The sequence below is a fragment of the Lutra lutra genome, chromosome 2 (genome assembly GCF_902655055.1).
Source record: "Lutra lutra chromosome 2, mLutLut1.2, whole genome shotgun sequence".
NCBI classification, from domain to species: domain Eukaryota; kingdom Metazoa; phylum Chordata; class Mammalia; order Carnivora; family Mustelidae; genus Lutra; species Lutra lutra.
This window is the reverse complement of record NC_062279.1, coordinates 40,317,516-40,329,773: the sequence shown is the minus strand read 5'-3', so window position 1 is coordinate 40,329,773 and position 12,258 is coordinate 40,317,516. Positions and strand designations below refer to the sequence as shown.

Below are 12,258 nucleotides of genomic sequence, written 5' to 3'. Positions count from 1 at the left end.
CGCCCTTCAGAAGCCCTTATGCTGTTTGCATGGCGGGTGTGTGTTCTGCTCTGTTCCCTAGATCACATATTTTCACATAGCAGCGTTTTTTTCAGGAAGTGATATTTGGTATATTTACGATCACCCCATGATTTCCTTTCCGTTCCGTGTCTGCACAAATCCTTGTCTTGCAGCTCCGGGCTTTCACGGACAGCAGGGACGACATGGCGCTGGGCCACGTTATCGTCTTGCTTCAGCAAGAGTGGCCGCGGGGAGAGAATCTTTTCTTGAAAGCTGTCAATAAGATTTGCCAACAAGGAAATTTCCAATACGAGAACTTTTTCAACTATGTTACAAGTATCCTTTTTCCTGTGTAAGCATAAGAAATTCTTACTTTTTTTTTTTTTTTTTTTTTTTTTAAGAATAAATGCATGTTACAGAAGTGAATGAATCATTCCAGGTAGAAATACTGGTTTTCACTCTACTTTGGGGGAAGAGAGAGAGAATGATGAGTAAAAATGGGCCTGTGGCAGTTGGTCTCTCATGAGAGTCCTAAAAGGCTTCACAGAGGTGGTGCACCAAATCAGGAACATGAGTAGCTCAATTCCACTTTCCACCTCCGGCGACTTCTAGGCAGGTACCCAGGATGCCTACATGAAGAGCCTTCCAGTTCCTGAGAGGCCCAGAGTGGCTGGTGAGGCCACAGAATAGAATGTTCATTGGCCTTCATCTGTCAGCACAGGGCCTCCTGGGGCCTCTCTATGTCACAGGCGTCACAGCAGCCACTGAGAACTTGCCACACGCGCTCCCAGCCCAGCAGCGGCTTTCGGCGGTACGGAGTGTTGGGTTTCATACAGTTGGTACGGAAAGACCACCTTCGAGTTGTGAGGAACGTGCTGTCTTGTCCAAGTGCCTAGGAAGATACTTAACTGTTTCCGGGGATTCAACACCCCCACTGCCCCTTTCATTTCTTATAAAGAAAACAAAAGAGTTTTCTGTTAGGTCCATACAGAATCTGTTCAATTAGCATCTGTAGGAGGAACCTACTTATCGTTATGAGGTAGTCTGGTTGGTACAAGAATTGTTCGTTTGGGAATCAGATCATTCTGGGTTCCAGTACTGACTCTGGTTGGCTGGGTGGCTGTGGGCAATTTACTTGGTCACTGCCCGCCCAGTCCTCCTCTGAGAGATAGGGCACCTTGTTTCTGAACGTGGTTAACCTGAACCTGGCCTGCAGATATCGATATGCTGGAGGAATTCGCCTACTTAAGAACTCAGGAAGGTGGGAAAATTCATCTGGAATTACTGCCCAATCAAGGGATGCTGATCAAGTAAGCATACTGTCTCGCTCTCCCACGCTACATGCTCACCTTTCGTGTGCTTGTAGGAAATATTTGTAAGTTTCTGTAGCTTTGAGAAATCTCAAAAAAAAAAAAAAAAAAAAAAAAGGAATCCAAACCTGGTCTCTGTTTTTGAGAGAGTAGATTTGATTCTGGGTACCTTTTGCAATTTGGTGTTTCCTTAACTACATTTCTGATAAAACATTGTTTAAACTGGGATATTTCTGTCACTTTGGAAATCTTCCCTCTAAACGAAAGCCTCATTCCTGATATCTTTTCCTTTCCAAAATGTACAGGCTAATCCTATAAATTTCTGATAGAAATTTAGATAGAGAATTAGAGATTAGATAGAGAATTAGATAGAGAATGCTTTTAATTAAGAAAGAGCCATGCTTAATTAAAGTTGTAGTAGATTGGGAAAAGCTACAGACTTTATCTAGAAATTGGATTTCAGTATTTATCTGAAACCTTCCCAAGCAGTTGTCTTTGCTTGCATAGCGCAAGGGAAACTAGCAGAGTCTAGTGTCTCTAAGAAGAACACACCTGCCCGAGAAATAACAATGGGGTGCCTGGTCTCAGGCATGCCCTCCCACATCTAGATGAAGTTAGTGACCATTTATGATTTTTTTTTTAAAGATTTTATTTATTTATTTGGCAGACAGAGATCACAAGTAGGCAGAGAGGCAGGCAGAGAGAGAGAGGAAGGGAAGCAGGCTCCCTGCTAAGCAGAGAGCCCGATGCGGGGCTCGATCCCAGGACCCTGGGATCATGACCTGAGCTGAAGGCAGAGGCTTTAACCCACTGAGCCACCCAGGCGCCCCCATTTATGATTTTTAAGTAGCTCATAAATCTTGCTTCTATCCTTCAGTACTCATTGTAGTTTGGATAATAGATCCTCTGTGCTATAAATGCCACGTATAGCTTTATTTTCCTACTTCCTCCTTTGCGTCCTGCAGACTCAACATGGCCAGGATTCCATGTCAGAGTCACTGCAAGAGACTGAGTCCCGAGTGAGAAGGGAGCATTGCTAAGGCTGAAAAGCTTTTCCTTTTTCTCTCAGTTGCAAAATGAATGAGTTTTCAGTTGTTGAGAGCAAAAATCCAATCTTTTTCTATCTTTGTAGAGCCTTAGAAATGTTGAGGGGGAAGCTCGAAATGTGCACTGGGGATATGTACGACCGCAGACATTACTCCTATTGAGAAGAGGGTCTTACGGAATCCATTCAGAAGAATGGGAAGATTAAAGGGGTTTTTGTCCTTCACCTTGTAAATATGATTAATAGATATTTTAAACATCTAAAATAAAAGAACAAATGCTCTTTTTTGAAAACACGAGACCTTTATGCATGAGGTTGCTTAGGCAAGATGCGCTGGACATGCTCATCTTCCCATCTCCATTCCCTTCCCTAAGACTGCAAATAAGAACTAGGGGGGAAATAATTGCATGGTAAAAATATTCTTAACAGTGTTCAAGAACAAAGATGATTTGTTGCTATGGGAGCTTAGGTAGCCCCTTCTGTGGGCTTAAAAATGAAAGATTTCTAGGTTTTGAGGCTGGATATATAAAACATGCCTGATATTAATAGCCTTTTAGTTAATCCACATTAACACTCACAGTGCAAATTATCATGATATAGGAACAGCCTTCGAATCACCTGCATTTACTAAGGGTTAAACGTATAGATGATCTCTCACTTCAGATAGTGCTTAACTGGAAATGTGAATGGACTTTTACCAAATCAGCAGTTGGATCTCGTACTGAACCCTTTCTTCTGTAGCCAGTTTGTATCGAGCTGAACAGTGACATGGTTATGTGCAGACAACCCCTAGGACAAGGAATGAAAGCAGGCGCTCTTGGACACCCAGATAATATCACTGTAAAGAGTCGTTTAGGGCAAGGCAGGGAGACACAGCCTGCATTTCTAGGCTTTGAGAGAGAATTCCAGGCTCCCCCACCTTGGTCAATATAAACTTTAATGCCTTCTAACACCCTGGAGAAGACCACTAAGCCTCTCAGGAATTCTGCTGTTCTATTTGGAAGCAAGAATAGGGATTGTTACTTAGTGAGCTGACGTTCTAGAAACTTGCCCAGTCTTCACTGCGCGAGTCTCAAAGTTCATTGGAAGCCTGTGTTTCAGATTACTTCTGCCTAACCAGCGGGAGAAGCAAGCTGCATAAAGCCAGAGAGCTCTTACTAAGGAGGAAAGGATTAGAATCTTGAGCAAAACTATCTATATTCCTTGCCCTTTGGGTTCCAAACAAATTCTCTGAAACCACTGCAGACCTTTGGGCGGCACCCCCAGCTGAGGGGCAGAGGTGTTGTGAGAAGTGTACAGCACCCCCTCCCTTGGGTAAGGTTGTGAGTCTGTCCTGCTCTGCTCGGACACTAGCGGTACAGTACCAATGCTGAGGGCACCCGGAGCCTGACCAACAGAACAAAGACACTTTGTCCTTAACATATTTTAAAATAGAGAAACTAGTTCTTTGCCAATATTTGCAGTATCTTCGTTGTATTAGACTGGGTGAAAATGGAAAAAACCGTGTCCCGTGCACTAAATCTTTGTTTCGAATTCAGCAAGACCACGGGTCCCAGACATTTTATTCCCCGCATCTGTTCCTTACTTGATACTTTTTGAAATTAAGGCTCAGCCTTTCTTGGTCAAAAACATGGCCAGGCCCTCTAGTCATCCCAGAAGGGCCTCTTCAGTCTGGGGCTTCAGACCTGGCAAAGATGGTTACCAGAAGCCCCCCAGTCCATCTCTGGGATTGGTGGGGGCTTGAGCAGAGTGGAGAGTGAAGGAGGCTGGATTCAAAAACATGTCTTCTCAAGTGTGACCCCCTCTCCGCACCGCCGTTTCATTGCGTCTCGTCATCCTCTTTCTCGGTGGCTGCTTTTACAACAGACCTCGAGTGGGCTGAGCTCGGGGCCCAGGCACAAGATGCTCTGGACATGCCCCAGCAGCAGGTGCAGGGAGAGGACTGCTAGCTTCTCCCGTCCTCCCGAAAGACACTGCTGTGTCCCGGGGGGGGGCGTGGAGGTTCAAGGGTTTCTGCATAGTCTGTTCCAGTCTTGTGCATTTTCTCTGGCGTGTTGTTTTTGCAGTGCAGGGTGAGTCGGTGTGGGTGTTTGAATGCTGCTGTTTGCTGTTTTTTAAAGGCCTTCTAGTCCTCCCATGGGGTTACTGCAGCAGGAATTCTTACCTGTGCTTCAGCCCAGCATACAGACTGCTGACAGGTACCACGTGGAAAAACACTGCTCATAGTGTGCCGTTTGTCAACATGTCGTACTGCCCATGGTTTCCAGCTCTCTGTTCCTCAGTGCTCTTTTTCATGCTTTATTTATTTTTTTAATTTGTTCTGCATTCCTTGGCAAACCACCTGATTGTAATATTGTAACATTTCTTATTTTTTTTCCATAAGTTGCCAATGTTTTTGTGTTCGATTTAAAAATCATTATGGATCTGGAAGAAAAAAAAAAGTTATATAAAACTGTGTTAGATTAAGCGCACGTTAGGTTAGGCGTTAGGCTGTGATACTCTTTTGATAAAACATGAGGCATTCAGTCATAAATATTTAAGGATGCCAAAGCTCATTTTAAGGAAATTTTTATTCGTGGATTTCCGTATTAGTGACCAGTGTCGATGTTCTGGTGTAACCGGGCCTTAGCACAGCATTCACTGATTTTCCAGACCTTCCCTTTCTAAACTGAAAATCCTTGGTATGCAGCATTTATTAGCTGATTTCTCCTGTCCTTAAACCACAAAAGCTGACTAATTCTCTTCTTCAGCCACACTCACCAGAGGGATAGAGACTGATAGAATGGAGTTGTATTGCTTTATCTGTAGAAACAGTATATCATTGAGCAGGACACAACATTTTATTATATTTTTACTAGCATGAAGGAAAGAGTTTGCTTTGAGCTTTCAAAGCCCTTTAGCTTGTTGTCTGCAAATACCAGTAACTCTTGGTCGTTCAAGGGTTGGCTCCCATCAGGGGTTGCAGTCTGGGACCCAGAAGAACAGTATCTCAGGACAGCCTAAATGGGTCTACGCCCATTCCCAGTGGGCCTCATAGCCTCAGCCTCACTGACACCATGTCCTAATTACGGAATTAACCAGCCGACTTCTCTAGAAACATCCACAAAGAACTGTGTTTTCTCCCTGGCACTGCTGCTGTTGGCATAGTTCTCTCTAATGCCCGTGGGCATTGCAGACTGTCCTGTAGTTATCTTTACTAGTCTGGCAGAGCCTAGTTTTGTTTTTCCTCCTGTTGCGTGGCAACTTTTTGACTTCTGTTGTACTTATTTTATACAACAGTACACACGTTTAAAAAAAAAAAAAAAAAAAAAAAACAGGAACATTTTAGAGTGGTTTCAACAATTTTGTTTTGGCCAATACATAAAAATTTCATTTGAAATCCCTGTCATTGTGTCTGAGGGAAGTTAGGCAGTCGAGGTGGGGAATGGAGGTGCCTTCTAATGGTCTAAACCTACTGAAGTACTGACCCTGTAGTTAAAACTCCTTTCAACAACCCAGCAAATTTTGCTAGATTTTTCCTTTCTTCAATTTAACATCTTCAGTTTTCTGGGATTTCTTTTGTGAGCTCCTTCTCCACAGCACAGCTTCTGGGTATAGCTAGAACTTTTCTTGTGCTCCCACTGACCCTTCTCCTAAGCACGGGGACCGGCTCTGGGCCCAGCAGGCTTTTGCAGGACGCTGGCTATTCTTCAGTGAGTCTGCTTCTCTCTCCCCACCTCTGCCAGACTCTCGTCTTGGGACCTGCAACTCCTCCAGCTTCTCAAACAGATGTGAGTCTGGATGAGCTTAGCAGAGCTGTCCTGTTCTGGCATCACCGGGAGAGAGACGCACTTGGAAGGAACCCCAGTGGCTGAGCACAAGCCCCAGGCCTTTCTGAGCCTTACTGCAGAGCCCCAGGCCCCAGCTCGGTGTGGTGACGGGCTCGTTCTGGCTTCCCTCCTCCCTGCTGCTGCCTCTGTGCTCACGCTCGGCTGGCTTGTCCAGACATGAACTGTGTGGCCATGTGGACTGGGCCCAATTGGCCCAAAGTGACAGAACCGCACACAAGTCAGCACAGGGACGCATAGTGTCAGAGCTGCAAGAGTCAGAAGCAAAGCAAGTGGCATTTGACCAGACATTTAGATGCTTAAAATAGCCTTTTATTGAGTGGGAAACACATCTCTCTAGTTTTATGTCTTTCTGAGAAGGAATGGGCAGGGGGATTGTTTGGTTAGGCCTTTCTTCCTTTTTGAATTTTTTTACTTATACTTAGATTTCAGTCAGGTTTTATACCTGCCCCAGAAACACTGACTGGGGATGCCGGCGCTAACTGTGGTGTCCCCTCTGTTTCCCTTTCGCTGCCCTCAGGCACCACACAGTCACTCGGGGCATCACCAAGGGTGTGAAGGAGGACTTCCGCCTGGCCATGGAGCGCCAGGTGTCACGCTGTGGCGAGAACTTGATGGTCGTGCTGCACAGGTTCTGCATCAACGAGAAGATCTTGCTCCTTCAGACTCTAGCCTGACCGGGGAACCCTTTCCGCCAGAGAAAGGGCAGCTCAGAGCCGTGGGATTTTTTGTGAAGACATAAAGCATTCGTAAATGTTGCCATTACAACTCTTAGAAAGAAGAAAACCTTCTGAGTTCAACTCCTTGGTTGCTTAAAAATAGTTCCCAAGAGTCTGAGAAGCTATCTCTATTTTTCAGAGTCATTTTTTGTAATTTTTGTAAAACAAAAGAACCTGTTTTGTAAATAAAAATCATCCTAAGTTTGGGGCTTTTAAGAATGTATTTCAATTCTTATGAGTTTCTGAATAAGACTTCACTTTATGTAAATGAATATTTTTCATAATCTCAAGGTCTTATTTTCCATAGTTAGGCTTCGGTAGGTATTACGTATCAACATACTTTCACACCTTTCCATGCAGGAAGTTTTAATACCAAAAACCTTCATGCCAGAATGAACTTGAGTGAACTTCAGTGAGGGAGCTGTGGGTGGGGGGTCTGTGGGGGTCTGTGCACCAGCCCAGGGAAGGCGCCTCCTCCCTCCCGCCAAGCCCCAGGTGCCCCGTGGCCTGGCTCCCAGCCCTGGCTCTGCCCAGCATCCTACTGCCCTGTAGGGGAACAGGTTAACTCCTCTGTGCCTCAGGCTCCACCTTGAAACCCAAGAGATGATGGCACTTCCCTCACAGGCTGTGAAGACTGAGTGTTCCCTCACGTGACATCTGTGGAAAGTTGCCTCGTGTGTCCAACTGGGCCAGTGTTAGCTCTCAGGTTTATTTTCTTCTTTTCCTGTCCTGAAATATATCAGATAAACATCAAATACTTGTTTCTAGGGGCTATTTGAGAGAGGGCCAAGACGTTAGTTACTTTGCATTAAAAGTTTTAGATCTTGGGGTGCCTGGGTGGCTCTGTGGGTTAAAGCCTCTGCCTTCGGCTCAGGTCATGATCCCAGAGTCCTGGGATGGAGCCCCACATCAGGCTCTCTGCTCAGCAGGGAGCCTGCTTCCCTCTCTCTCTCTGCCTGCCTCTCTGCCTGCTTGTGATCTCCGTCTGTCAAATAAAAAAAAAAATAAATCTTAAAAAAAAAAGTTTTAGATCTACAGTTGAACTTTGAACAGTGTGGGGGGCTTCTGAGGGCACCAGCATGCCCCCCACCACTGCACAGTTGAAAATCCCAAAAATGTGTTTACTAATAGCCTACCTTTGACTGGAAACCTTACTGATAAACTATTGATTGGCATGTATTTTGTATATTATATGATTTATATACTGTATTCTTTAAGATAGAAAAGAAAATGTTAAAATCATAAGAAAAATACATTTATAGTACTGTACTGTAAAAAAATATGTATAAATGGACCCATTCTTTTCAAACCTGTATTGTTCAAGGGTCAACTGTATTAAAATCAGTAGTTTAAGTAGTAGACAGCTGATCTCAGGAAATATTCCACCTAGCTCGTTTTAAAATTAGCAATTTAATATGAGTTGATTACAATATATAAACCATTCTGTTACTTTGATCGAGGAGTGTGTTGGCCCCTAACAGCTTTCAAATTAAACACATTTTTGGTTTTATGCCTTTCTCAGATCAGTATTTGGGGGCAGCAGACATCAAAACAGGACTTTCTGATACCAAAATGTGTAGGCACCAGATAAAAAAGAACCACTTTTTTTTTTTTTTTTTAATTCAGTAGTGCCACTCCTGTGTGAAGAATTGCAGGGGAAATGCCATAGAGTAAAATCGGAAATCAGACAAAGTTTGCAGACAAGGCAGGGGCAGGGCGGGACTGCTGATCGCTGGCTCCTGAGGACCCATCCATGCCCTTTGCACTGAAACGTGACCGAACTCCAGCGCAGCTTCTGGCAGCGTCAGGCCGCGTACCCAGGATGACCCTAGACCCCCTTAAAATGCCTGCCTGAGAAAGCTGCACGCTCACAGAATCTATTTGATCCGGCCAAAGCATAGCGATGAGCAGATAGGTCCCTGAACCCCCTCTTAGAGCAGTTATTTTTAGAAAACCGGCAATCATAAATCCTTCCGCTGCCCGTTGAGATGTGAAACTACCGCCAGAAAATACTGGAGCAACCCAAGCTGTCTCTGAAGAGTGAATACCCAGAAGAGCCTCGTTCAGGTGGGCACCTTGCTTCAATGTGCCCCACCACCTGCCATCATAAAGATGGGGGAGAAGGGGCGCCTGGGTGGCTCAGTGGGTTAGGCCGCTGCCTTCGGCTCAGGTTATGATCCCAGAGTCCTGGGATCGAGTCCCGCATCGGGCTCGCTGCTCAGCAGGAAGCCTGCTTCCCTTCCTCTCTCTCTGCCTGCCTCTGCCTACTTGTGATCTCTCTCTGTCAAATAAATAAATAAAATCTTTAAAAAAAAAAAAAAGATGGGGGAGAAGCGCCAACTCACAAATCCAATGGCCTTGTCACACAGACCAAGCCCATCACATCCCTCCCTGCCTTTCCCTTAGCGCACCCAGCCTTTTTTAAAAGTCTCCAGTCTTTTTTTTCCCAGGAAACTGGCTCAGTTCACACCAGACCCAGTGCAGTCAAGTCTGCCCTCACCCCTTCATCAAAATGCCTGTTTCTCTTTGACATGGGAACAGGCATCACCTGGGGTTGGTTAAACTGACACAAACGGTCTCCTGGGCAAAGCTGTGTCACAGGCAGGATTTGGCTAGATGGAGGTACCAGTCTACAAGCTAAACGACCTTTGGAGTTTAATATCAGCAGGAAAACTATTCTGTATTGAAGTAAATGTGCATGACTACAAACCATCAAAGACAAGAATGAACTGTCATAAAAGGTGGGAAAAGCAAAGACTTTTTTTTTTAAGATTTTATTTATTTATTTGACACAGAAGCAGGCAGAGAGAGAGGAGGAAGCAGGCTTCCCGCTGAGCAGAGAGCCCGATGCGGGTCTCAATCCGAGGACCCGGGGACCACGACCTGAGCCGAAGGCAGAGGCTTTAACCCACTGAGCCACCCAGGCGCCCCAAGACCTCATTTTCTGTCCAGCTCCAGGAGTCGGGACAATTCCACCAGAACCCAAGATGGTAATGGACACTGTGGGAAGCCCGGCGCTCCACACTGCAGGGAGCAAGGCCAGCTGTCTTCTAGGCTAGCACTTGGGATGGAATTCAACAGAGGAAAGCCAGCGAAATAATGGCATGTTTTGTCAGTGGCAGTGTTCTGACATACACAATTAGATAAGGGGTTTATGAGGGCTGAGGTATGTTATGACATAGGGCAAACTAGGACTTCCATCAACTTTAGATTTGGAGATGCATTTAGCCTAAAAACAAACAAAAACCCACCGTGTTTTGCAACTAATGCCCAACAGATACTGATTACCAAGAGAAAAATGTTGGCTCACTACACGCTGGTGAAAACAGATTACACAGATATGCAACTGAAGACAAACACTAGCAATGTGTCCTCCCACCTCATTTCAAAGTTCAAACAAAAGAAGTGTTAAAAATCTCAAACAAAAGAAGTGAAACTATACCAGAAGATGCACTATTAATAGGGTCATGGATCCCATCGTGTACTGTTTAGTGTTTTCAAAAGCCTACCCCTAATTTTTTACAATTGATAGAGATCTCTACCCAAAAAGGAGTTCGATATGTCAAGGAACTTTCTCAAAAGTCCATTTGTCTCCCCCATTTATTAGGAAAACAATTACATTAAAAGGACAAATAAAAACTATTATGTTGGAGTTTCATTTAAGCTGACGCCCTTTAATACATCCTGGATTATTGCACATTTATAATAGATGCCCTTTAGGGGCGCCTGGGTGGCTCAGTGGGTTAAGCCGCTGCCTTCGGCTCAGGTCATGATCTCAGGGTCCTGGGATCGAGTCCCGCATCGGGCTCTCTGCTCAGCAAGAAGCCTGCTTCCCTCTCTCTCTCTCTGCCTGCCTCTCCGTCTACTTGTGATCTCTCTCTCTCTGTCAAATAAATAAATAAAAAATCTTTAAAAAAAAAATAAAAAATAAAAGATGCCCTTTATTGGCTAGACTGAAAAGACAAGAAGTGTAAAGGCAACAATTTCTTCACTTAATTATGAATAGGTATGAGTAATGTAAGTACCAAAAAATGAATAAACAACATTTAATTACTACATCCCTACTCTAGAACAGTATTTTGCTTTATCACTTTTTAAGAACTCAACTCCCGGGGCGCATGGGTGGCTCAGTGGGTTCAAGCCTCTGCCTTCGGCTCAGGTCAAGATCCCAGGGTCTTAGGATAGAGACCTGCATCGCATCATGCTCTCTGCTCAATGGGGAGCCTGCTTCCTCCTCTCTCTCTGTCTGCCTCTCTGCCTACTTGTGATCTCTCTCTGTCAAATAAATAAATAAAATCTTAAAAAAAAAAACTCAACTCCCAACTTCCATATCGGACACTCTCCCAACTGTGCCTCTCCCAACTGTTGCACTTGGGCACACTCGTTCTCTCCCAAAGCAGATCATCAATGTAGCCATGCCATGGGCTCGTCAGTCCATGGTCCCTTGTCACTGCTGGTCTCATAAGTCAGGTGGGAGGCTTGTAGCCAGTGAGACACAAGGGGAGGACTGCTGAGAGGCTTCTGGGGAGGGTTTTCTAACGATGTCATGAGATACACAGAGGGAAAGCCCTCTCCTTTGGGTGAGTGTCGCAGTCAAGTGTCTGTAGCTGTCAGGGTGCGCTGGCCTCACAGGCACGTAAGCTAGAGCCAGCCCACCTCGGGCCTTCCTATGTGAGCCAAGTTTTCCTTAAAATCAGCTGAATCAGGATTCCCTGGTCCCTACGGCTCAATACACCCTGATATATTCCTCCCCAATTCAAGAAATGCTTCTGGATAACTCATCTGGAGAGGCCCAACTCATCCTGACTTGCCAGGACTTGGGATCAATGTGACCATCCACGATGACTCGCTGCGAGAGAAGCATAGCAGCAGGTTTCCTCACCGACTGTCCCCTTACACATTAGCAAAAGGAACATTTTCATTGGGCACTCCGGGCATAGTAATTTTATCAGCACTTAAATATTAAAAACAAAAACCACCATTGCTTTGCTTTGATAGATGTTTATTTAGCGCCTGCTAAGTACCAGGCACTGTGTGTGCACCATGAGGAATACACAGATGAACAAGACGTAATTCTTTTTTTTTTTTAAAGATTTTATTTATTTATTTCACAGAGAGAGAGATCACAAGTAGGCAGAGAGGCAGGCAGAGAGAGAGAGGAGGAGGAGGCAGGCTCCCCGCTGAGCAGAGAGCCCGATGCGGGACTCGATCCCAGGACCCTGAGATCATGACCTGAGCCGAAGGCAGAGGCTTAACCCACTGAGCCACCCAGGCGCCCCACAAGACGTAATTCTTGCCCTTAACAAGCTCAGGGACTGGTGCGGGACATGAGACATGTACACAAATAACTACATCAT

At 45.1% G+C, this 12,258-nt stretch overlaps 1 protein-coding gene across 5 annotated transcripts in view; it reads left to right on the top strand.

Annotated features, from left to right (window-relative positions):
* INTS10 (integrator complex subunit 10) overlaps positions 1–7,102 on the top strand; it is a 39,641-nt gene extending 32,539 nt beyond the window's left edge. For 2 of the 5 annotated variants that reach the window (XM_047717252.1, XM_047717253.1), the window contains exons 15-18: positions 174–336; positions 1,217–1,310; positions 4,476–4,553; positions 6,703–7,102. In XM_047717252.1, the coding sequence (XP_047573208.1) occupies positions 174–336; positions 1,217–1,310; positions 4,476–4,553; positions 6,703–6,859 (492 nt within the window). In that variant the 3' untranslated portion in view covers positions 6,860–7,102. Of the gene's footprint in view, positions 1–173; positions 353–1,216; positions 1,311–4,475; positions 4,554–6,702 lie in introns of all 5 variants that reach the window. The other 3 variants (XM_047717254.1, XM_047717255.1, XM_047717256.1) reach the window with 2 other exon arrangements.
* Positions 7,103–12,258: the final 5,156 nt, after the last annotated feature.